The sequence below is a fragment of the Metopolophium dirhodum genome, chromosome 1, assembly GCF_019925205.1.
Source record: "Metopolophium dirhodum isolate CAU chromosome 1, ASM1992520v1, whole genome shotgun sequence".
In the NCBI taxonomy this organism is placed as follows: Eukaryota; Metazoa; Arthropoda; class Insecta; order Hemiptera; family Aphididae; genus Metopolophium; species Metopolophium dirhodum.
Genome location: NC_083560.1, coordinates 79077231 through 79103946, shown reverse-complemented (window position 1 = coordinate 79103946; position 26716 = coordinate 79077231). Strand labels below are relative to the sequence as shown.

At 27.3% G+C, this 26716-nt stretch overlaps 3 protein-coding genes across 3 annotated transcripts; 2 read left to right on the top strand and 1 right to left on the bottom strand.

The window, feature by feature from the left end:
- Window positions 1-1072: 1072 nt before the first annotated feature.
- LOC132933566 (general transcription factor IIF subunit 1) lies at window positions 1073-7907 on the bottom strand. Its single transcript, XM_060999833.1, has 11 exons — window positions 7755-7907; window positions 7608-7681; window positions 4678-4812; window positions 4487-4606; window positions 4263-4433; window positions 4063-4190; window positions 3893-3997; window positions 3380-3506; window positions 3065-3318; window positions 2822-2954; window positions 1073-2756 (listed from the first exon to the last, which is right to left on the bottom strand). The coding sequence occupies exons 1-11, from the start codon at window positions 7767-7769 to the stop codon at window positions 2498-2500; spliced, it is 1521 nt and encodes a 506-aa protein (XP_060855816.1). The 5' UTR covers window positions 7770-7907; the 3' UTR covers window positions 1073-2497.
- A 282-nt stretch (window positions 7908-8189) lies between these two features.
- Window positions 8190-16710, top strand: LOC132933567 (WD repeat-containing protein 20). Its single transcript, XM_060999834.1, has 5 exons — window positions 8190-9481; window positions 9849-10031; window positions 11132-11529; window positions 14457-14976; window positions 15058-16710. Exons 1-5 carry the CDS (start codon window positions 9188-9190, stop codon window positions 15145-15147), a joined length of 1485 nt encoding a protein of 494 aa, XP_060855817.1. The 5' UTR covers window positions 8190-9187; the 3' UTR covers window positions 15148-16710.
- A 1515-nt stretch (window positions 16711-18225) lies between these two features.
- LOC132934822 (uncharacterized) lies at window positions 18226-22018 on the top strand. Its single transcript, XM_061001201.1, has 4 exons — window positions 18226-18454; window positions 21294-21366; window positions 21619-21728; window positions 21802-22018. The coding sequence occupies exons 1-4, from the start codon at window positions 18431-18433 to the stop codon at window positions 21910-21912; spliced, it is 318 nt and encodes a 105-aa protein (XP_060857184.1). The 5' UTR covers window positions 18226-18430; the 3' UTR covers window positions 21913-22018.
- Window positions 22019-26716: the final 4698 nt, after the last annotated feature.

Genomic DNA, 26716 nt, shown 5'->3' with positions numbered 1-26716 from the left:
GTTTTCATACTTCAGTATTGGTAGCCCCTTTGTATGGCCCTCGGTAGGTATTGATTCTAATCTTTAAGTAAACCACAGATAATATAATATATTATATAATACTATGTCTATTTATTGTTTACGTTGATAACCTCTGGTACCAGGAGGTTAGACGTAAATAGGTATTTAATTATTTAAGGCAAATACTGAAATACGAATTTTATCAGTTGTCAGTATATAGATATTATTAAATATGATTAAAATATGTAGGACGTAGGTATAAGCTCATTAGCATTATTGTATACCTATATATTATTAGGTATTATTATCATATGATTATAGCGAATGAACAATGTAAAGTATAATAAAATATTATAACCATACACACAATAAATAAAATATCGAAAAAAAAAATTGAATAGGTAACTATCTAAAACTGCATTTTTAATACATTTCATCTTTTCATAATGTTTATATTGAGATTTGAAAATTTGTTTCAAAAGTTTTAATTAAGGCATTAAATTCATATTCTTATAGCTATAATATTATATCATAAACTATTGTTTTTTTTAACTATTTCTTTAAGTCAATATCGTAACGAGTAACTACCTACATAGAACGATTGGAACAGCATGGATAGGATCATCGTCATGTAAACAGCTTAATATTAGTCTAAATATTTTGAAAATTTCATTGTGTAGGTACTTACACAATACTATACTATAGAATTCCATATGTTTATAAAGTTGAATTACCTATCATAAATTATTTCTCAAAATTATCAATAACACGAATCTTAAAGGAAATAAAAATAAAATCGACCCCAAACAGAATTTATTTAAAAACACTTTAAGGGGTAAGAAACAAATTTGAGTTATAGAGACTAGACAGTATTTATATTTGTATAAGTAAGAGTTGTTACTATAGTGTATGGTACAAAAGTAGAAATGTAAAAATTGTATTTTCTATTAACATACGTGTCTAAGGTGGTAATTTATATACTTATATTTATTGTGTATACTTATATTTAAATACAAAACTAAGATTCAAAGTCATAATAATTACTTTCATAATATTTGACAACAATTTAGGATAATAAAAACAATTCAACATATATTCAATTATCGCAACATTAGAATCAAAAAATTGATTTCTCATTTTCATACCCCATGCAGTTATTTATTAAATTATGTTTTTATTGATAATCTCAAGGGACTGTGATAGCATAGAATACCTATAAACTCCGTTCAAAATAAGAACAAACCTCGTCGGCTGGCTTGTGCGCAGGGGCGTGAGAATACTACACAGCAGGTATATAGATTGGTGACTTGGTGACCAGGTAGAGGTGACAAACGGGTGTTAGCTGACTGCCGCCGATAACAATTGGTCGATGAGATCTGTTCATATTTTAAACAGAGTACATTAAGTTATAGAAAATTGGAAAAACTATGATAACAATATTATGTTTGTGATAATTATTGAATAAGTTGTATTATGGGGTTTGGTCATAGCAAATGTGAATGCACAAGACTGGAGAGTTTTCAAAAGCACCTTCCATAATCAAATTTAAAAACTGTTATATTGTGTGAACAACTTATTGGAAATTAAAAGTATAAAATATGCTAAGATTCTTATAAAAATAGTTTTATACGTTTCTGGTATCAAAAATAGTTGTGCCATTTAATAATCAATAGTAGGTATCGAGTTTGCATATAATTGTGTGTTCTTTGATATAAAAATCACCGTTGGTATATAAAATCTATTAAAATATTTAAAAATATTTGCTAATTATACTTATTCTTATAATTTATTTAATTGTATAAAATAAATATAAAAATAAATTGTATTAATTTGAAGTCTTATCATAACTTGGCTTAAAAGTAACAGATATTTTAATTTTTAATATGACTAAAGGCCGAGTAAAGGGAAAGAAAATTTATTAAAAAGAAGAATTTGGCTTCAGCAAGTAATAAAAATAAGATATAATAATCAATATTTGCCGTATTCAATATACTATGTTATTATTACTTAAGAGGACACCACATTCATATTATTTTTCTTTGTTTGACAAGTGTGTAATATTGTTTATGTTAAGCAGTTCACATTAGTTTGACAAAAATATGAGCTATTGTAAAAAATTTAACTATGCTACATATTTAAAAGATGGAAACAGCAAATACGGATATGGCGCCCTCTTAAACAATACAATTACTGTTTGTGTAAAAATTATTTTAAATGTTTTTTAAATAACTTAAAATCATGATAAAAATAAATCAAAAACATTCTAATAAATTAACAATCAAAAAAAGTTATGAATTAACTATGAATCATGATTTAAGATAGTATAATCAGCCATTGACCTATGAGATCATCATACACAGACAGTCGAATCAAATCATCAGAACAGCGATGGTTTCTCAAGTACTAGTGCTTATGATATGGTGCAAGCGTACAATTTAAACAATTTAAGTACAAAAAAAAAAAAATCTATAGTAAAATATGGTCTCAGTAAGTATTTTTAGTGTTTTAACGACAAGTACATTTTGTTCTTTATCATTTTTTTCTCAGGATTGATTCTCTTTAATAATAACGCTATAATCCTAACTAATTGTTCAGAACTTAAATTGGAACGATTTTTAAACTTGGTCACAAGTTGAGTTGTAGTAATAGGTTTTCGTGACAAATATCTACGGACAGCCTCTTCGGTTATGCCATGCGTATCAGACATTGTAACTGGTGAAAATTCAACTCTAGCTTTTTTCTGGGCAGGTTCCATGCTAAAATATAAAATTAAGTTTTAGTTAATATTAAAATTTTATCTCATACAATAGATTGATATTACCTTTGAATAGATGTATCGCCTGGGAAACCAATAAGATCACTGTTTTTCATTCCATCTACTAAACTAAATGGTCTCTTTCTAATTGGCTCACAGTCTATATCTGAACTATCTACAGAACTATCACTATCTGAATCTTGAAAAATAAAATAAAAATACAAGACAATAAACCGCATGATACTTTTTCTAATAAATAACAAATCAAATTTGAAAATACTTGATCTCAAATAAATTATTATTAACTACCTGTGTCTTTTTTGGTTTTTTTATCACTGGTTTTCTTCTTTTTCTTATTTGGTGAGGATTGCTTAGGTTTGCTTTCTTCTTTTTTAGTCTTATCTTCTTCTTCCACATCAGAATTATTTTGTTCATCTTTATTTTCTTCTTTCTTTTCTGCGTCTTCGTCTTCGTCCTCATCAGATGTCAAGAGACTTTTTAATGCCTTTTCTTCTGACACTCCCTGCATTTCTTTAGTAACCTTAGCTTCATCATCTGTCACACTATAGAAAAAATAATGCTAATTTAGTTTTGAGCTATGTATAGATACTACAAGATAATTACTCGTCTGAAGAATCAGATATATAATCCAGCTCCCTGCCTTCTTCATCACCATCATCACTTTCTTCGGTTGCTGATTCGTCAGACCCTTTTGATTTTTTTTTTGGTTTAGCTTTGACTTTGCTTTTTTCTAGAAAATAATAATTTAATGAGTTGTTAATTTTGGTTATTATAAATCATAACCTAACCTAATTGTTGTTATATAACAAAAATGTATCCAACTAAAATTTAAATTTATCATAACAAACATAATTTTTTATATTATTTCAGAGGGCCAGTTGTAACGTCTACGGTTAAACTTCGATTATGCTTAATCAGCTGATAACAGATATTTAACCGGACAAATTCGGCGAGTTAAACTCCGGTAAGCTTTAATCGGAGATGGTACAACTGGCCCTTAATATTAGAAAATATAACGACAATGGCTTCTGAAACATTGTGAACATTGTGAATTTCTGACATTAAAATAATTTATTATACAAATTATACATTTTTGCTGAACAAACACTGCCTTACGTTTTTGTTTCTTTTTCTTTTCAATTTTTTCTTCGTCCTGTTCTTCTTCTTCAGACTCATCTTCTTCACTTTCCTCCCATTCTTCCATTTCTGATATTTTGAGTTCTAATATAATCAATAAAAATATATCAGCATTAAATATTACTAAATAATAACTTAGTTTTTCAAACCTTTGCTTTTACGACTTTTAGCTGCTTTTTTCCCTTTAGTTTTATCATCTTCATCAACTTCTTCCTCTTCTTCATTTTTAAGTCTTTTTTGTACCATGAGAGTAAAATGATTCAAAACTTTATTGCGCCTTAAAAAAAAAAATTGATTTTTATAGTTTTAATTTGTACTGTAATTAACTTATAATTTTCTAATTTAATACCTTCCAAACTCTTCTTCCGCTTCTTCAGAAGTTAATGTTTTGTATCGTTGTACTGGTTGAAAGTTATACCACTCTTCTAGTTTATGTGCAATAATTATTCCATCATCTCCATGAGTAAACAAGTAATATGAAGAATTATCAGTTATTCCTCCTTCACGCACACCCCTAAATCTATAATAACCAACTATGTATTATCATATTAATAAAAACAAAAAAAAACATACTTTTTCCCACCAACTTTCAATGTCCAAGGACTAGATTCTGACACTTTTTTGTTACCTCCATATCTTCTTTTCCTTGCTTCTTGTCTAGCTTCACGGCCAAATTCACTTCCTGCCCCAAATCTAATAATATAAATTAAATATGATGATTTATAACGACACAATTTTATACATAAGAAACACTAAATAGTTACTTAGGCATATCTTCTTCTGCAATTTTTCCATCTACTTTATTGACATCTCTCTCCATTTTGGCATGAGACCATTTGTCAAAGTCAATATTTAGGTTACTATTGAATTTCATCATCTGATATTTTACATCAGAACTCCTATTAAATTAACATAATTAAAAATTGTTAAACTATGTGATATTGATAAATAATTGTTTTTTTTTATATATAACGGTAGCAAACTATTATACACAAACACTAATTAGTCATGTCAGACAAAGATCAATTTATTTTATATAATATAAATAAATATACTGACACTTATGCTATATAACTTAAATGTGTTATCTCTGTGTTACAAAAGAAAAATATAGACAACTAGAGTTCATCAGTTCTAATGTTGTGTTTATATTAGAGTGAACTGAACAAACTTAAGGGTAAGAACATTATCTGTGTTCTATTTTTGGTTTTTACAATACCTATTTCAATTTTTAAATGAGTAATGAGCATTATTAACATTAAGTACGTCATTCATTCTAAACTGCTACCACATTAATTTTGGTATGTTAAGCATGTGTCAATAAGGCAGAGACAATACATACGGTTACGACAGATATAATAATATGTAATCTGAATAAAATCAAAAATATCAACAAAAACTATTATTTTATGTTACCTACTGTAATAATTAAGAAGAATCTTTTTATGCATAAGTTGGAATTAATCTTGTAACTAAGTTACAATCAGGGAATATAAAACCATTAATACAAGTATTAATTAATCACATAATGCCACCAGTAATTTCCAATTAAAAATAAATTCAGGATACATTATTGTTGGCTAGTAAATAAAATTATAAATTAATGACTTTATAATTGATTTAATTAATAACATCTTTGGTAGAGTAGAGTAAGTTAATCGTTGTTGAGACTGAAGAAAAAAAACACACCAGATATTCAGATGACAAAATAAACCGAAAAATAAAAAAAATGTAGTTACATTCTTCTTTATAGGATATGTTAAAAACTTACACATCCAAATACATTTTATTTCTAAAATATGATTTTAAATGTTATTAATAACAATTCAACTCATTTTAGGATAAAAATTGAACATGTTTAAGTACTGCTTAAATTTAATTTAATTAAATTGAAATTTTTATATTTATGGTAGTGTGATAGTGTTAAATGGAGTCTTCAATATTACCAACAAAAAATTAAATAAAAAGTATAAAAAACATAATATAATATGCTTTTTAATTATTTTAATATTTTAATATATAAATAATTTTTTACTATCATACTTTTGGTATGGCTATCCAAGTATTATTTATTAATTAACATATTTACTTACTGTCTATTACGGTATTACTAACGTAATGTTTATTTTTGCAAGAACTTATATAATATACAATAAATTAAGCTTAAAATATTAAGGTACTTTGGAAACATTTCAATTTATGCTTTGAAATAATAAATTAACTATTAATTATTTAGAAAATAAATTATTATTGATTACCTATATATCATTATTAGGGTGCGGATTTGTATGTATTTACATATTTGTCACAAATGATAATATTCGAATGATTCCTTTATAAATATATGTTACAGGACTATCTGATTATTTTAAGCTATGATTGATATTGCATATTTTTACATATTTTCACATATTTACTAAGCTATTTACAAAATTAGTAACGTATCGCCATTTTATATTATGTGTTGTTATCTTTTCCAGTCCGTCCATGTGCTAATTATAATCGCGAGTTGCGACTATTAGTCCATAGTCCACACGTTATCGGCCTAGTTATCACTATACATGTTTCGATAAAAGTAAATTTCATTTCGTTATTTGTTGTTTACTCGTTGGAGAGGTGTCCGTGTGTCCTAGTGTTTTTCATAATTGTTGAGTCTTTTTAGATTTTAATTATATTATATTATAACTATATCACTGTGTTTAATTAAAAATTCCAAGTTGCTCCAAAAAAAATACCTCGTAATGAGGTACGTGCAAGATTTTCCAAACGAAACATTTCGTAGCGATTCAAATATTTTGTACTGTGATGCATGTGATAAAGCCGTATCAACTACTCAGCGCTTTCAAGTTACACAACACATAGGAACCGCAATTCATAAAGAAAATAAACAGCGAAAGACAACAACAGTTTGTGCAGCACTTCATCGTCCAATAAATCAACTTTTTATAGTGTCTTATGCACAGCTTTAATTAAAGCAGATATACCATTGCAAAAAATCAATAATATTAATTTTTGTCAATTTCTTGAAAAATACATAAGCAATAAAATATCTGATTCAAGCAATATATAATATAATAAGGAAGAATTATTTACATTTTTTTTTTTTACTTATCTTATATTTTTAATTACGAATTTGGATAAAATTAAATACATATATATGTACATATTTTTGAAATTTTATACATACAAATCCGGACTTTAATTATTACATAAATAAGTAATGGTAGAGTGAAATTTAGAGTAGGTACTTGATAGTTATTAGTTATTTTAGGCCTAAGTTCATCGTAATGAATGAACTTGACAATCATTGTTAAAGTACCTAAATATTGGTGTTATATTAATTTTTATACTTTCCGCTAGTCATTCACTATTCTTTGATGTAAGTTTAAACGGGCACTTAATATATTAATAACAAAAAAAATCTTATTTAAATGTATATATTTCATGTCTTAACATCTACGTTACTCAAAAATTAAAAAATGTATTTGAAACTGTTAAAATGATTTATTTAGTTTGAATAGCCATATCTACTAATAATTTTTAATTTTAAAAATCTAGTTTATTAGATGACATTTACTAATTATTAAGACACTAACATGCTAATATGGTATAAAGTGTGCATAAATAAAATCGGCAATTGTACACCAGCTGTACACATAGACATAATAAATAATAAAACTTGTATGTTACTCACTTAGGTACTCTTAATGTGAATTCTTTAGTACTGATTGCTGGTGACATGTAAGAAGTACTGCTTCCGCCAACTTTCTATAATTTGTCAATAATGTTAACCCACTACAGAAGTCAGAAAGGTCGTATAATTAGTAACTATGGAACTTACTTGTGAAAAACTCATCGCAGGCCGTATATAAAATAGTCAATTCTTCAATTTGTACGTCGTCAGAGAACTGCGAAAAGGTGAACACAATTCACAAGCGCAGTCGTATCAGACAAGACTATACTTAAGTACAAAACGCTGAAACTGAACGCACGCTATTATGTTATCTATAATTTATAATTTATAAGCGCACGATAAATCTCTAATCTGGAGATTACGTGATATCGTTGGCGGCAGTGGTACCAACACCGCAGGCCGTCAAATAGATAACGAATAATCCACTAGACTTGCCATAGGTATTTTGCCACGAACATTATTTTATGTCGGAGAGGTGCTAATGATTTATGACATGACTTATGACTCTTCACTCTTGGCTGTTGCCGGTGTCCTAAATAAGTACATCATCATCTACTATAACTATTTTTGTCAAAAAACTTTACTGTCACAGATTATAAAATAATCTGTGGACTGTGATACCTTATAGATTTTAAATATTTATTTTTTTTCTTTAATATAGTTAATAACAGCTAATAATATTAAAACAATATTAATTAACTGTTCTTGTTCCACACGTTCAAGGTTTATAGATGGATATAACAAAAGCATAAAATATACTATACATTATATTACAATGACATACGTCTTGTGCTGTTCTTAAACCTTTAGAATATTATTATGCTGTGGTTTTTGAGATAGTGTTGAATGTTGATATTATCAAATAACCCATACTCGCTGATAATTCTAGAATCTAGATCATTTCGTAGACGATCATTCCATACCTTCCAACCAAAATCCAAATCAAGTTTCAGCCCATGTTCGATACACAGAGACAACTGCATCTGCGTGACCAATGACAATATTATTAATTTTATCACTCATAATAATTCATAATCATAAAAGAGGAGTTCGGTGCTCCTATCTAGTTTGTGTTCGAATAGCTGATAACGCGACCCGACGTCGTCGCCGACGATGAGTTTTTCATCCGTAAATTCAATACAATGATAAAAGAAGACGTACTACTTTATCATGGTGATGATTTCGGAGCTCTTTCGTGAATTGTTTATCATCAATCACGTTGCTCATCTTTTCACCGGTGATGAATGACAATAATAATAATATCGCGATTATTCCTCCGACGCCAATCGCCGTAATACAACACGGACAGTATCGTCGCGTAAGCCGCCCGGTGCCCGAGACAATGTCGTCAGTCCGACGGTCGTAGTTGACGGTCTGCCCGGGACGTGACAAGTCGAGACGACCGCGCGATAATTATTGTTTGATAGATTCCATCCGTCCGTGATCGAGAGATCGCCCGGCCGCGATGTGCCGCGCGTGTTCGTCGTTGACGTTCGCGTCTTGTCGCGTCCGGTCGTGATCGACAGTGTACTGTGTGTCCCGCAGCTGACCGGCCGAAATGTGACAGACGCCCGACCGGTATGAACGCGGCGGCCGACGGTTACGGTTCGTCGTGCATCATGTCCATGAGCTTGGACGGCTGTGGCAAGGAGCAGCTCAAGACGCAGTTCGTCACCAGGGAAGGCGTCTACAAGCTGCTGACGTTGGCCACGTACTCCCGGCCGAACCGCATCGGCTACAATGTGCAGACCAACACTTCCGTGCGGGTGTCGTTTGTCGGCTACTCGTCGTCGGATACCAACGGCAACAACGACCGCATGTGCTTCAACATCGGACGCGAGCTGTACGTTTTCTATTACAAAGGAACAAAAAAGGTGAGAAATTGCTGTCTGTTTCTTGCGTTGAACGTACGCATCTGTACACTTCTTTGCGGACGTATGTGACTTTGATGTAGCTCTAAGTCGAGAGTTTAGATGTCCCATGGCTAACAGTTTACCTTCTATATATGACCCAATTCTTTTTTTCAAACGTTATCCATGTGCTCATTCAATTTCATTGTTCACCATGTTTGGCAAAAACTTAACTTCAAATTACACATTAATTTTTAGCCTATTATAAGTCAGATTTACAGTTGAAACAATCATCCAGGTACAACTGTACAAATAGTTTGTGTGTAGGTAGCTCAAATTGTAGGTACTACAATGTAACAAAAATAAATATTTATATTATTTGTATTTACAGGGAGCAGATTTGACTAAACCCATAGATAAAAAATTATACAAAGGAATAAGTCCAACATGTCATGACTTCAATTCAACTGCCACAACTGAAGATTCACTACCATTAATTGTGGGTTTTTCAACAGGATTGGTACAGCTGATTGATCCTGTTAGAAAAGATGTTAGCGTATTATTTAACGAAGAGGTAAGCTTATATATTTGTGACTAATTTAAATATTAAACATTTTATTAAATATTACAAGTGATGATTCCAACAAATTTTTTTTCGATACCTTGATTTTCTGTTTTTGTCTAAGACATGCGCAACATAGGTTTTTAGAACTGTTCTTTGCCAAACATACCAATTTATAACAATAAGAATTTTAAAAACAGACTTGAATTTGTGGCCAACTTTACTTAAAATCGACTTTCCCATATTATTTTAATTTTTTTGATTTTAACTTCACCAAAAATTGAAATAAAACAAATTTTGAATTACTCTTTTTCAATATAAAATTTTTAGGAATTTAGGGAATAATATCAAAAATGTGGGAAAGTCGATGTCAAGTAGTCTTGACAATAAATTCAAATCTGCTTTCAGAAATTGTATTGCTTCATTAGATCAATTGGTATGTTTGGCAAAGAACACGTTAAAACCCTATGTTGTGCGTGTGTTAGACAACGGCAGAAAATCACCGGGTAGAACCCCTTTAACATATATAATATTTATAATAATGGAGATTATATGATAAGCACAGTTTAAGTTGAGTATTTTGTATGTAACTACAAGAGTGTGTTTAGTATGTCACCGGTTAATTCATTAAAAATCTCAAGTCCCAAATTAATTTATGTTATTTGTGTATTATGTTTTATACAACTTATTGGATAATGGTACCAACACTTGTGGTCCCTTTGATGTCACACTAAGAGGATGTTATACTCGTGTGGGTAATACACGTGTATTGACTGTCTTACTAATGTGAGACATGGCAAATTTTATATTAAGAATAATTAATTTACTCTGTACTTTTTGATACTAGAATCTATTGACCTATTATCACAATTAAAGATATTATAGTAATTTGCTTCAAAATTTAAATATAAAAAAAAAAACATTTTAAGATGCCATTTATAATATTTTTACGAGTAATTTTACCTTTAAATTTAATAATAATGATAAACTTATATAAATATAATTCATTCTTATATTACAAATTAAAATTAAAACAGATTCTTCTAAACGTTAAACTGTCTATTTTATGCTTTAGCAAAAATACTACTATATTATTTTATTTTTTGTTCTAGAAAATCATTGATAAAACGAAAGTCACATGTGTTAAATGGGTACCAAATTCAAAACATTTATTCCTTGCATCACATTCTAGTGGTCAGTTGTATTTGTATAATGAGACATTTACTTGTGGAACAACAACGCCAAGTTATCAACAAGTTAAATCTGGTGAAGGTTATACAGTTCATACATGCAAAACAAAAAGTACACGAAATCCAATGTACCGATGGTTAATTGGTGGCGACTACAACAGTATCAATGAGTTTGCATTTTCTCCGTGTAATATTTACTTAGCAGTTGTTTCCCAGGATGGATTTCTCAGAGTATTCCATTATGATAAAATGGAATTGATTGGAATGGCTCGGAGCTATTTTGGTGGATTTTTATGCGTTTGTTGGTCTCCTGATAGTCGGTAAATAAAACTTATATTATTATAAATTGGTAAATTGATAAATTAAAATATAACATCAGACTCCACACATTAAAAAATATAAATATGATGTATGTAATAATATATATGCCATATACATAAGAAAATCATTTTAAACAGAAAAACTAATGTAGATTATGTACAGGGGCAGATCTAATAGTTTGCCGCCCCTATGTCAAATAAAAGTTTGCCGCATAGTTAAATCCTCCCCTGATTATATATTTATGTTTGGTATGTAATTAATATTTGCATTACTAAACATTACTATTGGATAACAATCATAAAATGTATTGAACACCATAAGTGAATATAGTAAAATACAGATAATGCTTTCATGAGTTGAATTGAATGTTGTACTCAAATTAAACCGATACCCAATATGACCTAATATAAATATTGTTAAAAACCAGTACAGTAGAACTCCAATTATCCGGACTAATTAATGTCAAGGGTGGTCCGGATAAGCAAATATCCGGATGATTGACATATGATATATCAAAAGTTATATACACACGTAACCATAAACAAATATGTAATTTTATTAGATATTCAACTGAAACAAAATAAGCTTTAATTAAAGTACATACGTGACATAATTTAAAACCAAAAAAAAAGCTGACTTGGCACATAATTTATTTTATTGTACTATTGTACTATACCGTGCGACGATTATACAACAACTGACTTACTAAGAATAATATCTATGTATGTGTGGGAATATTGTAAAATGTTATACATATGTATATGTATTGTATTATCGATAATTTTTAATATACCTACGTTGGAATGACGGATATTATTAAGAATAATATATTATGTAGTACCTATTCTTTATCTAATCTAAAAACGATTATGAAACACGTGTATGAATAACGGCACGTGCCGTATTTTTCTCGTCCTGTTAATTGGACGTCCGAATGATTGGCGTTCGGATAATTGGAGTTCTACTGTATTCATAAAAATCCAATGCTAAAAATATGAATTACAGTTTTTAATGTTAACATATCAAGATATCATAAAAGACAATCGAAATTTTAAAAAATTGAATTATTGGTTGTTATTTTAATATAATTGTGAACAATATGTTATTATGTTATTATTTAAAATAACAAGAGTTCGGATTTCTATGTAAACAAATCATAGTACTAAGAATCTAAATTTAAAAAAATATTCTATGCTAATTAAAAAATGTCCAGGAATTAAAAAATTATGAAAATTGTTGCGATATTTTTTTTTTATTTGATTATTAATTGAGCATGGTGTTTTTTAATAACAGTACAATTTTATAATGAAACTGGAAATTATTATAATTTTAGTTTTTATCATTATATTTTATATTATTTTATTTTATACAAATAAATGGGTTTCCCCTTAAGCATTAAAGTTATTATAATATGCATAATACAGTAGTCACTCGATAATTCGAAAAACTCCATAAATCGAACTAAACGCTAAGTCCCCTGAGAAAACCTCTATAATTAGAAAAAAATACATGTATTCCGGTCCCCTCGATAATTCGAAATGTCTGTCGGTGAGGCACACTCTACAATTCGAAATTTTTTTTCACGAATCTATAATTCGAATTTTTTTTTCACGAATCTCTATAATTCGAATTTCTTTAAACACGATTATATGTACGTTCATATGTGAGGCGGAGGCTCCTGTCATATCGTTAAAAGAAGCAACATTTTTTATGTCAGGATTACGTAAATTTTTTGAGCAATCTGAAATGGACGAAAAAAGATGCGATACAATTTTCAATGCTATCAGTAAGTTAGACAACGCTATGGACCAGATTGTGACCAACAATTTTTCACAAAAAAAAATGACAGATTTCTTTAAAATGTAATAATATTAAAAATAAATGTAAAATATAATAATATGTATGTATAATAAATAAATATCTATTAATAGTTTTAAAATATACATTGTAATAATATTTATAATAAGTAAATGTAAAAATAAACGTAATACATACATACATTATGTACAATTTTCCACCTCTCTTTAATTCGAATTAATTTTTTTTCCCTCGATAATTCAAACACTCGGTAAATCGAAAACCTCTATAAATCGAATTTTTAACTCGGTCCCCTGAATTTCGAATTATTGAGTGACTACTGTATATATTTTATTTCCGCGTATATTATCACAAAATATTGGTAAAGTTAGTGATTACAGATATCATTTTAAAAACATTATGTTTCTTAACTAATATTTTATTTATATTATTCATTTTGTTAAATTATTAAACTTGTTGATGTTGAAAATAATATATTCATATAAAAGCATATTTTTGTATATGTTACGAATATTCAAATCATATATTCATGTCTTTAAGAAAGTATGAGCACCATATTTTGACTATTTTAAGAGAATATAAATCCAAAATCTACTAATAACCTTAAATAAATACAGGAATAAGATAGAAAAAAAATGTTGAATAGATTTATAAAATTGCATCAAAAACAGTAAAACTATCAAATTGGTATAACAATTATAATATAAAATCATAGTATAATATTCTTCATACTTTCAAAACACTTAGGCACCCAATACCTCAAATTTAGGTAGTCAGTACCCAAAATATTAAAAAGGGTGTACCTGATTTAATTTTTAAAACTGATACCAATACCCAAATTCTTTACTTCAATACAAATCCCCAATTTTAGGATACAATATCTTAAAAAGTTCTTCAATTCTAAGCAAAATGAAATCATTTAAATTTTGTCGTCTATGTATGAAATTTGCGTATTATAATACTAATACTCACACACGTGTTCCTCCCCCCTACCGACATTAACAACCCACAAATAAAACCACTACAGCTAATGGCCATAGTTGCCGAAGCTTAAGATCAATAAAAAAAAAAAAAAAAAATACTAATACTGAACAAATATTATTTTCAGATACATAGTGGTCGGAGGAGAAGATGATTTAGTTACAGTCTATAGTATTTCTGAGCATAGAGTCATAGCCCGTGGTCAAGGACACCATAGCTGGGTTAGTGTAGTGGCATTTGATCCATATACGAGTACACCGCCGTCTATGGAATCATGTTTACCCGGATACTACAGACTAGGTTCCGTAGGTCATGACACTCAAATGTGTTTATGGGACATCACTGACGATATATTACATCATGTTACATTAGTATCACCACTTCCTGTTGCATCTAAACAAAATGGTGTAATAAATAATGCGAAACACAATGTTAATGCTAATAATATACAAAAACAAACTCAAGACCCTATGAGATTGATCGGTACTATTGCTTGTCCACGTTTTGATCAGTGTCCACGACTCGAACCATTAATCTGTAAAAAAATTGCTCATGATCGATTGACAGCCCTAATTTTTCGTGAAGATTGCTTTGTAGCTGCTTGTCAAAATGGATATGTTTACACTTGGGCTCGTCCTGGAACAATTGTGAGTGTTCAATGAATACAATCTGTATCAATTTTAAAATAAAATACCTAATAATATTTTTACAAAAATTAATTTTTTCAGACAAGCCTCAATGCACATTTGGTTTCAGATCCAAACGCCATCATGTCATCATTAGATCTACCTTCATTAAATCCTGCATCTGCAGTCTAATGAATAATTTACTACAAATAATATGATACTCGTTTATTCAAATGATGATAATTTCTAATGTTCTGTGTTATATAACCACAAAAAGTGAAAAATTGACAAGCAAAAGGTGATAATTAAAAATAAAATAACAATTATAGTTCAAATGAATAACTAATTATTATTGTACTTTAGAATAGTATTACAATTTAAATTAAAAAATTGAATTAAAACAAAAACATATAGGCTGTGATCATTTATTAATATTGTCAGCTAATCTAATAATCTTCTTATATCTTAAATGGTAATTGTAAAATATGAAAAAATATTTTATGAATACCATAGGTATATTTTTATTTTGTATGTTTTTCTTTGATCAGATCTGTTTAATATTGTAATCAGGACTATTGTTGTCTTGTGTTCAAATATATTGTGTTCAGTCTTATTTTATCCCTTCAAATTGTATTTGGGTAATATTTTTCATACTTAAAACTTTAATTATGTATCTCAATGAATAATAGACATAAAAATAAAAATAAAATTAACAATAGCACAGTTGGATTGTTAAATGGTTCGTTAATCATTATTCAACGACTGTATCACCCAAAAAACTATGTATGTAAAAAATGAAAAAATATGAAAATTACTTATACTGACAAAGTTTACAATATTTTACATTTTTATTATTAACAAACACAAATACATTAATATAAGTAAAATTAAAAGATAGTTTATCATAAATGGATATAATTTTATTTAATAAAAATAAATTTATCATTACCATTGTACATAAATATTATTTGTACTAGACAATTTAGACTGATCCTTTATAAAACATGCTAAAATGTATATGTATATATATATATAAGTATCTTTATTAGTTTTATAGTATAAGATCATTTTGATTGACTGGTAGGTTTATTATACATAAATGTATCTGTACAAAATATTTTATAAAACAAGTTTTCATTTTGTAATAGTTTAATTATTTATACCATTATTAAATCCAATTTGAATTTATTTTCGTACCACCTTATTGACTGAGTTATATTTGTTTTTCATATTATATTTCATTACTGTTACTTTTAATATTATGTCAATGTTTGTATATAAGGAAGGACATAAATTAAAATAAAATCATACCTAGAAATCAGTAAGCATGCCAAAATTCTTTGTTAGACAACTTAAACCTTGTAATCTCTAAAACTACCACTTATTACTGGTTTTTTTATGTTAGAAACGGTTTCTATAGTAATGCATTTTATTTTTATTGTACTTAAATAGAAAATGTCACATTCCACAATATTATTATTTTTTAATAATTTCTATGTGTGCTTAGCTAGTCGAAATTCCTCTATGAACGGTTGTACCTTTTTCTTTTTTTGATATACTTACTATTACAAGGGTAATTTTTGTATATTTTAATTGATTATTTTTGTTTATAAAAAAATATGAAATAATATTATACTAATCATTTTTGTATACTTTTATTTTATTTTAATTTTAGTTCAATAATTATTTTTAAAAATATGTAATTGTTCTAAAATGTTGGATAATTTTATGGCCAATATATTATATTTTATATTATAGTGTTAAATTATTCACTCATTGCGTTCAGTAAAAAAAAAACATTTAGTTGTTATATACATATATAAGTTACTCTTATGTGTATGAGAAACATTATTTTTTTTTAACTACCTACCTTGTTTTAGTGATTTTAAATCAAAATTCTTTAGTTTTTTCGTAATAAAATTGTAACAAAATTTAGAACCTATTAAGTAGTATCTTGTTACAAATAGATTATATTATATTTGTTTATTAATAAACATAAATATAATGTAACCTAAAATAAACTAGATTAATTAATTTATATTTAATTATTATTTTTAATTTTAAACATGATATTGTAAATTTGAAATCCAACTAAAACAAATTATTATTTTTTATATAATATATATATACAATAAGACTTCTTTAATTTTAAATGGATTACTTGAAAGCAATTAAATATTATCAATATATCAAATATTATTTTGAAATGTAATATTTCAATGAAGTTGATATGTTATTTTATTATGTATTATTGGTTTAAAGTTATTATGTCTTTTTGTATTATTAAAAACATTAAAAAATGAAAACTCAACTATGCATAAATGTTTTGTTTGTTATTTTTATAGTTGTATACTATTGTAGGTATATGATGCGCTGTGCTTATCAAAGATATTCATAACAACAAAGTAACTTAGTTACATTTTTTAGTGTCTTGAAATTTGTAACTTCATAACCTTGGATCAATTTTATATTTTATACCTGGTGGCATATTCTAAAGCGGTTTGCAAAGAAATTTAAATGGTTTTATCTTGGACTTGAAATGATTAAAACAAAATAAAAATTTGAAAACTGGATTCTGTTAATTGATTAGTATTTGAACAAAATGCAACCTGAACATTTGTTTCTTGTTTTGGCGATTGAAAGTTTTTTAAGTTGTTTTTTTAAATTGTAATGTCATAGGTACATATGCAAACCCAAACAAAAACTGTAACTACATAAGTATATTATAAGCTATTAGCATTATATTATATTCACAAAATGAATTACAGGACTAATGAGTGAAAAAAACACAATAATATACATACCATGAAATATGGAAATGTATAATTTAAAATACTGTGTTAAGCAAACATTTTGGGAGATTCCGGATAAGGAGTTAAGAGTGCTCGACTTGGGGGGGGGGGGGTACGCAGGGGGATGGAGGAGGCTTGTGGCTTGGGCCCGTTGTATTTTCATTTGGCCTGAGTACATTTTTAGAAGTTCGGCACCACTGAGGTAATATAATAACCTATACTGCAGTTTTCCGCGAAGTGACTGTAGTTCCAAGTACGCGCTTGATTAATTCAATCACAAGTCCATCAAACGGGTTTTCAATTGTATATTTGTATCTGATTTTGGGGAGTAAATGCTTTTTTTTTGGATTTCGTACAAATAAAATGAATAGTTTGAAACGGTTTCCAACTGGTCTTGATTCCCGCCCTGTAAGTAGTAATGTCTTTGGGATAAATCGACACTCGGCCGTTCGGCGTACATTCTTATCAAATTCAGTTATCAATAGAGTCTCGTCATCAGACGAAAGCATGAAACAACAATATTCGTTCGCTACAAATCCGTTCACGATCAAATCAACAGAATCGAAATATTTTGAACCATAACTATTAACAATTATTTATATTTCTGGAAGCATGTTTATTGTTTGATAGTCTACTTACCGACGTCACATACTTACGGTAGCATTATACATTCTGTCAGAAATATGGTTCTCCTCGAAAAGGCCAAAGTAAGTGATTTTCAACATTTTTTTTTACCGCTTCGATAAACCGTACTTAAGGTCTATTGCTAAACAGAAATAAATCTCCGACGATAAACTACAAAACACTCATATGATAACGTAAATTATAAAATAATCTCCCTAACACGTAAGCGACCTACTCCTTTTTGTCCGTCAATAATCAAAATTTTATCCGTCAGTGGCAGTTTTGTTACTAATCTGTAATGCCATCATTATGTTACTCTGTTATAAATAATGCATGAGATAACTTATTCAGTGGAGCGTTTTTATTAAATTATGTGGTAGTATTTCCAACTTAACATTAATTGATGTCTATCTTACACACACTCCTCGCGGTAAAATTATATTTTGTTGTTAATCTGTACAAATTAGTTACAGTTAAAGCATGATTAGTTACAACATTGACGAAGAATGTTTTAATCTAGCGCCTTATGTAGATTCAAAATTGTATTTAGTTGAATAGTTATAAGCAATTGAAGTTGATGATAAATTAATACTAACAGTTTTTTTAATATTTTAATCATAGACAATTTTCTTTGTTGACTACTCTATTAACACTGGAATATTTGTTATACTTTACTGATTTGCAAAGATGGTTTTACCATAATGAGTATGATAGATACAACTAATGTTATGCTGGCAATCTTTTTAAACACTTATTTTATTTCATTTTGCTGTTGGTTCATTCAATAATGTATTTAATATTTATATAAAAACTATATATTCTCTATCTAATAGATACTCGCCAATTAAAAAGTTCTCATGATTAACCACGAGTTTGACTAAAAGTTAAACATAATTATTTAGTTTATTGATGTGGATTCATTTATTAGACACTATCTTTACTGGGGGAAAGGAAAAAAAGTCTCAAGGAAAATCTCGGGGGAAAAAAAAATTGAATAATATTATTGACTATGATTCAATGACATATTTTTTTTTATAATTTTATAATCATTAACTTATTTTTTTTGTTTAATATCTGTTTTGTATTTATTACAAGAATTTTTAAAAGCTATAGCTCAAAATATTAAGTTACAGCGATAATAATTTATATACCTATTTGTTTTTTTATAATTATGTAATATTTTTTTTTTCTATTCTGTATATTTATTCCTGTCAAGTCATCCAACTTGATACATATATTATTTTTTAACAATATTATTGACTCCGATTTATTGGCATATTTTTTTTGTAATTTTATAATTGTTAGCTTTTATTTTTGTTTAATATCGGTTTTGTGTTTAGTAGCTATTATATGATTACATAATTATTAGATATTATCTTTAGAAAATAGACTTTTTTTCTACCATCCTTTACTGTTAATGCTCAAGTGTAATATTGTATTTTTTTCTTAAATGTATTATTAACACGGTATGATTTTCTAAGTACATGTTATAGTTTTGTAACTACTAACTTGTGGAAGTATTTAATATACATACAGAATTAAATAACATATTAACAATGAAAAAATTATGACCAGAATATAAGTTTTAATAAAACGTCATTTTACTATAATTAATTATTTTCTAGAAAAATATAATTATAAAATGTCTAGTTGTAGCTACCTAGTAGTACCTATTCTATTTTGGTTGTAATTACTAGGATCTAGACATGGGCAGTATTACATTTTTTTTTAGAACTATTATATCTCATCTAATATCTTATATTTATTTATTTATTGAGTAGAATAATTCTATAATATCATTATTTAGTTTTATGAGTCTTGTATACTAATTTATTCATATTTATTAAATTTATTTTTGGGCAAACTTTTTTAATAATCTAAATGATCCCTTATAGTTAATGATTGCCTAATAATTCAACTTAAAAGGACGTTGCACCCGTACATTATGAATATTATGACGTCTCCGTCTTACACATGTACGACATAGCAAATGTCTGTTCACCAGTTTCAATAGTGTGCTGTTAGGTTTGATATTAGAGTTAATTGACCTACTATCCAACTTTTAGGTAAGAACATTATCTGTGTTCTATCGTGTTTTTTTACGATATTTTAATTTACAAGTAAGTTATGAGTATGTAAAATATTAATTTTTAAAAATGCTCATAATTTAATTAAAAATTAAAATAGTTCAATGAGAGAACACAGATAATGTTCTTGCCTAAAAGTTTGATAATATGTCAAGTCACTCTAATATCAAAACTAACAGCATATTATTGAAACTAATGAACAAAAATGTGTTATGGCATATGCGTGTGTAAGACGGAAACAATATATGTGGGTATAACATTCTCTTAATAACTATAAATTCATTAATTTATTAGTCATAACTCATAATTTATTTAATAATAAGTAGATAGACAAATGCATTTACAATTTTTTTTAATTTTTATTTCAAATAAAATAACAAACCAAACTATTGCTTAATCAAGAATAATTATCATAGATTTGTTACTCCATAATTTCTGTTGTGGTTTTTAGCATTTCAAGAGTAACTAGACAGCTTATAACTAAAAACCATACACGTTACTCGATATTTTTCCTCTTCAAGGAAAATCTATGAATCTTAAATATGTTTTTGTTAAGTAACAGTGACAACAAAAACCTTACGAAAAATTGTTCAAAAACATTTTATTGCGTACATCCAAAAACATATTTATGTTAAAAAAAAATTATTAAATATAACAATTTAAACCAATAAAAGAAGTTTAGAATTATGTTTTATTCATAGTTACCTACCTACACTTTGTACATTGAAATTAAAATTTCAAAAAAAATTGTTTTGTTTTGATAGTTATAAAGATGACATTACTAAATTTGAGTGATAGTTGGTATCATTAACGCAATTTGTTCTTTGTTTAACAGTTTTTGGAAGAGCTAAACATTTTGTTTAATACATCTCAGTCATCTGGATCAGTGAGAATAACGATGAAATTGTGTAAGCGCTCATTATTTCATAATACAGTGAAATCTCTGTTTACAGATAGATAATATGTAATTTAAGATTGTAATGGAGACCTAAGGGTTTATATAGAATGGTGTACTCTATAGAGAGTATAACATGTATACTTTTTTTTTAAGTATTTAGTTTAAAAATTTTTGACAGAAAGCAGCTGTCTATAAATTGAGGTTTCACTGTGTCTAAATTTATGTTTTGGAATTTAAAAATATGACATGTTTGCATATCTAGTGCTATTGAGTAAAAAAGACCCAAAGGATCAAAAACTTAAAATTGAAGTACCTAAGGAAAAAGTATGTTTAATCAGGGCTACATTCAAAAACAAAAAATTAAGTACTAGAGTAAGTGTTGACTTTGTTATAAAATTGGATATCGGACTTGAAATAAAAATTGTAATACCATTTCTGTGTATAGATAACTGCCGATGAAGTGAGCTCATTTCAAGAAGAGTATTGCAAATTGTTGAAAAATTCGTTAAGTAGTTTGAAAAAGACTAAAAAATTAAAGAAAAAAGCCATGTCTTAAAGTGTACAACATTGTTTGTAATGTTTCAAATATTTTTTCAAACATGATGTATTTATGACTTGTACTCAGTTAATGTTTTTTTTTATTAAAATAAGATTTTACAATACATTTATTTTTTTATTTTAATCAAAAATTTACAAATTTAAGTACTTATTAACTAATAATTTTTTGCAAGGCTTTTAAAAAGAAAAATATTATGGCTAAGTATTTACAATTTAAATCAGTAAGTATAATCTTATAATATTAATTAAAAATATTACAATAAAATAGACAATACTATTTATATTAAAGATTGAAGGTAGTAGGTAAGTAAAACTATTAATTAGACAAATAAAACAAATTAGTGATATAGAATAGAATATAGTCAATAGAAAATATTTTAGACATTGATATTAAAATTTTTTATCAAAATTATTAAAAATCTGCCCTTTAATCAAACAGGTCACGGTAACTTATATATTATATATATTATGCTTACATTTATAGTGGCTTAACTTTTTTATTTTTATGAGGCAAAATATAAAAAATACTTTTTACCTATTGTGTCCAAAAGTATAGTGTGGGAAGAAGAGACACCATGATAAATGGTTAATTATTTGTTGTTATTTCACGTGTACATATTATAAGCTTAATATTTTTATTCAAAAACCAATATCTAACAAAGTAAACACATTTGGAAGTACAGTTATTTTATACATGCCAAAAACATGGTGATTGTAATAATATGTACATTGTTAAAAAAATATGTTTTTTCTAATTTAATGAAATACGTGTATTTTTTTAATAGGATAACTTCAATACATATTTATCAAATATGATTACATTTTTTTTCTAGTTTTTTGACTTTTGACTAGTTGATTGTTTGTTATTTAAACTATAATAATATTAACCAAAATGTATAACTAAAAAAATATTAAGTATAAGTCAGAAAAAAACATATTCCGACAATAGAACTATCATTTTATAGTAGGTATCAAAAGTTATCCCAACAGTTATAAGAACATTGATAGATACGTTCAATAATATAAAAATGTTTTTCTCAGACATTATATAGCTGAGAAGCTCATTATATAATTCAACTTAATATGCTTGCAAATATTTATTTATTTTAACAAGTTAAATGAGAAATAATTTAAATAAACAAAGAAAATATATAGGTACTCAAATACATATTAGGTATATTTCAATTCTTTTTTCAATCGGTATTATGTAAGTTGGCAAAATTTAGCTTTGTTCTTCATGTTTCATGATCTTAATCAAGCTTTTTTTAGTACGGCATAACCATTAAAGTATCTTATTATTATAATCTATTTATTTTAATTCCCTGAAAGAAGAAGACTGGGCCCAACTGAGACTCTCGTGTGGGGCCCAGGATCTATCCCTGCATCTTTATTTCAATAGCGGTATGTACAAATTTCTTGGTTTTTAAGGTACCTAGTTTTTGTCTTCCATCATATGCCATCGCCATCGCTTTATGACGATGGTCATTAAGGATCTTAATTCTCCTATTTTGGGTTTAAATTGAACACATTGATTCATTTTTCTTTTATAATTTATAGTGTTAAATGTTATACATTATTGATTGATTGGCTAAGTAGCAAACCAAATCAAAGTATGTTATATCATTTGCATCATTGAAAACAAGATGAGAGAATAACAAAAACAAGTTTCACATACTTCATTACTTAATCAAAACAACATTTTTAGAAATTGTTAGAACTATATACATAAGTGTATAATAAATATCATATATCTAAGTATAAAATAAAGCTTGTACCTGCTTTTTACAACATTTCCAGATCTTATTATCTTAATATTATTTGTTAAAATAACAATTGCCAATTTTTTTATGTAAGACTTCCAAAAGTCAACAAATTTTCAAAACCAATCCCTTATTTTATATAATTTTAAAACAATTTTTACGACCAATATCTTATATAAATACTTTTTGTACAACCAATTTATAAGATACTTATATAAGTATAGGATAGTGTATTATTACAGTATTCGATTTGAATGTAATGATTAAATTCGATCAAAAACGATTCTAAGCGGAGGATCAGTGTAACAATTGTCAATTAGTAATTTTATGTAGCAATATATAAATTTATTTATAAAAATTAGTATGTTTAATAAATAATCTTAACATAATATATATAAAACAAAGTCCCCTTTTCTCTCTGTATGCTTAGATCTTTAAAACTACGCAACAGATTTTGATGCGGTTTTTTTTTTTATAGAGTGACTCAAGAGGAAGGTTTATGTATATATAACATGCATAATATAGTAGAGAAACACTGCCCCTTTCTTGCGCATATCTCGAAAAGAACTATATTAAAAGTTATTTCAATAGATTATTACTTGAAAATTGGAGGGTGTATACAGCTTAATTTTTCAACTCATATAGGCTGTAGATATGTAAAGGGTAGCTCACACATAATTTTTTTTTGCATACGAATCTAAATGGTTTGTTACATATAATATTAATATTATTATTAGAAGAAATATGGTATAAACAAAATAATATGGTACATTTTGTACAAATATATTTATTAAAAATACAAATCTTTGGCCTGGACAACGTCGAGCTAGTATTATATAATTTGAAATTAAATCCATAAATTATGTTTATGTTCAATAGTAAATTGAATAAATTTATATTCATACATTTTCATTTTTGTAGCGGTTATTTTAAAATTGTTTTTGTTTCTATGGTGATAAACTAAGTGTTAGAAAAAAAACTAGCTTAACAATAGGGTATTTTGATGGTTTTTCCAGTGGTGTTAAAAAACTATTGAGAAAATCGAAAAATTACCTCTCTAAAGTACCATCTTGATCTAATTGACTAAAAGATAAGATACTATAATGTTAAAATCAAAGCACTCCATTAGTAGAAAAACATTTAGATAAACATTGTAAAACTACTACAGCTTATAATTTATTTCAGTAATCGTTCTAAGTTCAAACCGGTATTTATGAACAACTATAGGTTCATTTTTATGTGTAATTACTTATATACAATGTCGTTATACGACCGTATGTTTATTAATGTTTCCACTTGTTTTATTACCTACCGGCTACCGCGGCCACCTTATTCATGAATAAATGCATACAAAACCGCTTTAGAAGTTGGTACCTACCTATATATTATATTTTTGAGCCTGTGATACTATATGACCATTGACCATAGGCGCAAATATCGTTTGAGATTTAGTGAGGGGCTAAAATCCTTATAGTATAATGATATTAAATAAGCTAAAAAAAAAATTCAGGAAATTTTGGGGAGGGGGGTTAGCCCCCTATTTTCACCTATAAATATGACCTACTTACCTATATAGGTACCTATTAGGTACACATTGTACATGTAGTAACAGCCGAAAAAGAAAATGGCTTTAAATATTCATTTAAAATAATAATTTGCATTTTATACATGTATATGTATTATAATACATTTTTATATACTTACTTGAAAAATGATTTTTTATTACATATTGTTTAAGTAGGTATTCATAAGACTTATAGTATTACTACATAAGTAGTATTCATTAGGTACGTGATATCCTCAGTCTGATGAACTTATCTAGAATTTCATTTCAAGTGGTTACCTAATATTTCTTAAATATGTAATACATATTACCAGATATATTGTTTACTACCATGGCTTATATAAATTAGTAGTATACAGTGCCGGATCTAGGAAATTTTACGCCCGGGGCTATTGACGCCAGGCGTCACCACAAAATAAAATGTTTAAATACAAATCAAAAAACAATATTTTTATAATACAAATATTTTTATTGTAACAATTGTTTTCATTTACAGGGTGATTCATTAAGCGTAAATCACTCATTATCACAAAAAGAATTAATGTTTTTGAAAATATTTTTTTACATGGTTTCAAGTTGTTAAAAAACAACGTTTTTATTAAAAAATCATATTTTTAAATATTTTTTATCCTTAATTATTTTAAGTTTTTACTTTTTTGAATGACAACATTTTCCGAAGCAGAATATTTTTTTAAGTATTTTGATACATAAAAATCGAATGTAGGACGAGTAGTTTATAAGTTATAAGTATTTAAATTATAGACAAACGAAGTAGTGGACAAACATTTTGCGGGGTAACCTCATAAACTCATACCACTCCACTTCGCCCATCTATACTTTAAATACTTATAACTTATAAACTACTCGTCCTAGATTCGATTTTTATGAATCAAAATACTTAAAAAAATATTCAGATTTGAAACTAAAACTCTATGCTATCATTCAGAAAAGTAAAAAACTTAAAAAATTATAAGGATATAAAATATGTGAGTAAACAGCTCAAAATAAGTAAAAATATTATGGTGTATAGAAAATACTAATATAAACATTCAATCAAAATTTCATGTACCTACGGTCATTTGTTATAGAGTTGTACCAAAAACCAAAATCGTTTTTCCTTAATTTTTCTTTTGTTTTTCACGGTGCTTTAGAAAACTACTGGGAAATTTTTACTTTTGACCCCCCCAAAGTACCAACTAGATTCGCTTTCCTATCAGAAAAGATACTGTTGAAGAAAATCTAAGCATTTTTACTGTCCTAAAAGGTGATGACAGACACAAAAATTAAAAAATAAATAAAAAAAAACACACATTGTACAATCATTACAATATTTATCGCTCCGCTCAGAATCTAAAATTATAAATCAATTTCTGATTTAAAAAGTCTTCTTATTAAAATTTTGACGCTACTTATATTTTTAAGTTTAAAGAATGCGATTTTAGTAAAACTTTCTTTTTGAACAAAATACTGGAATAAGT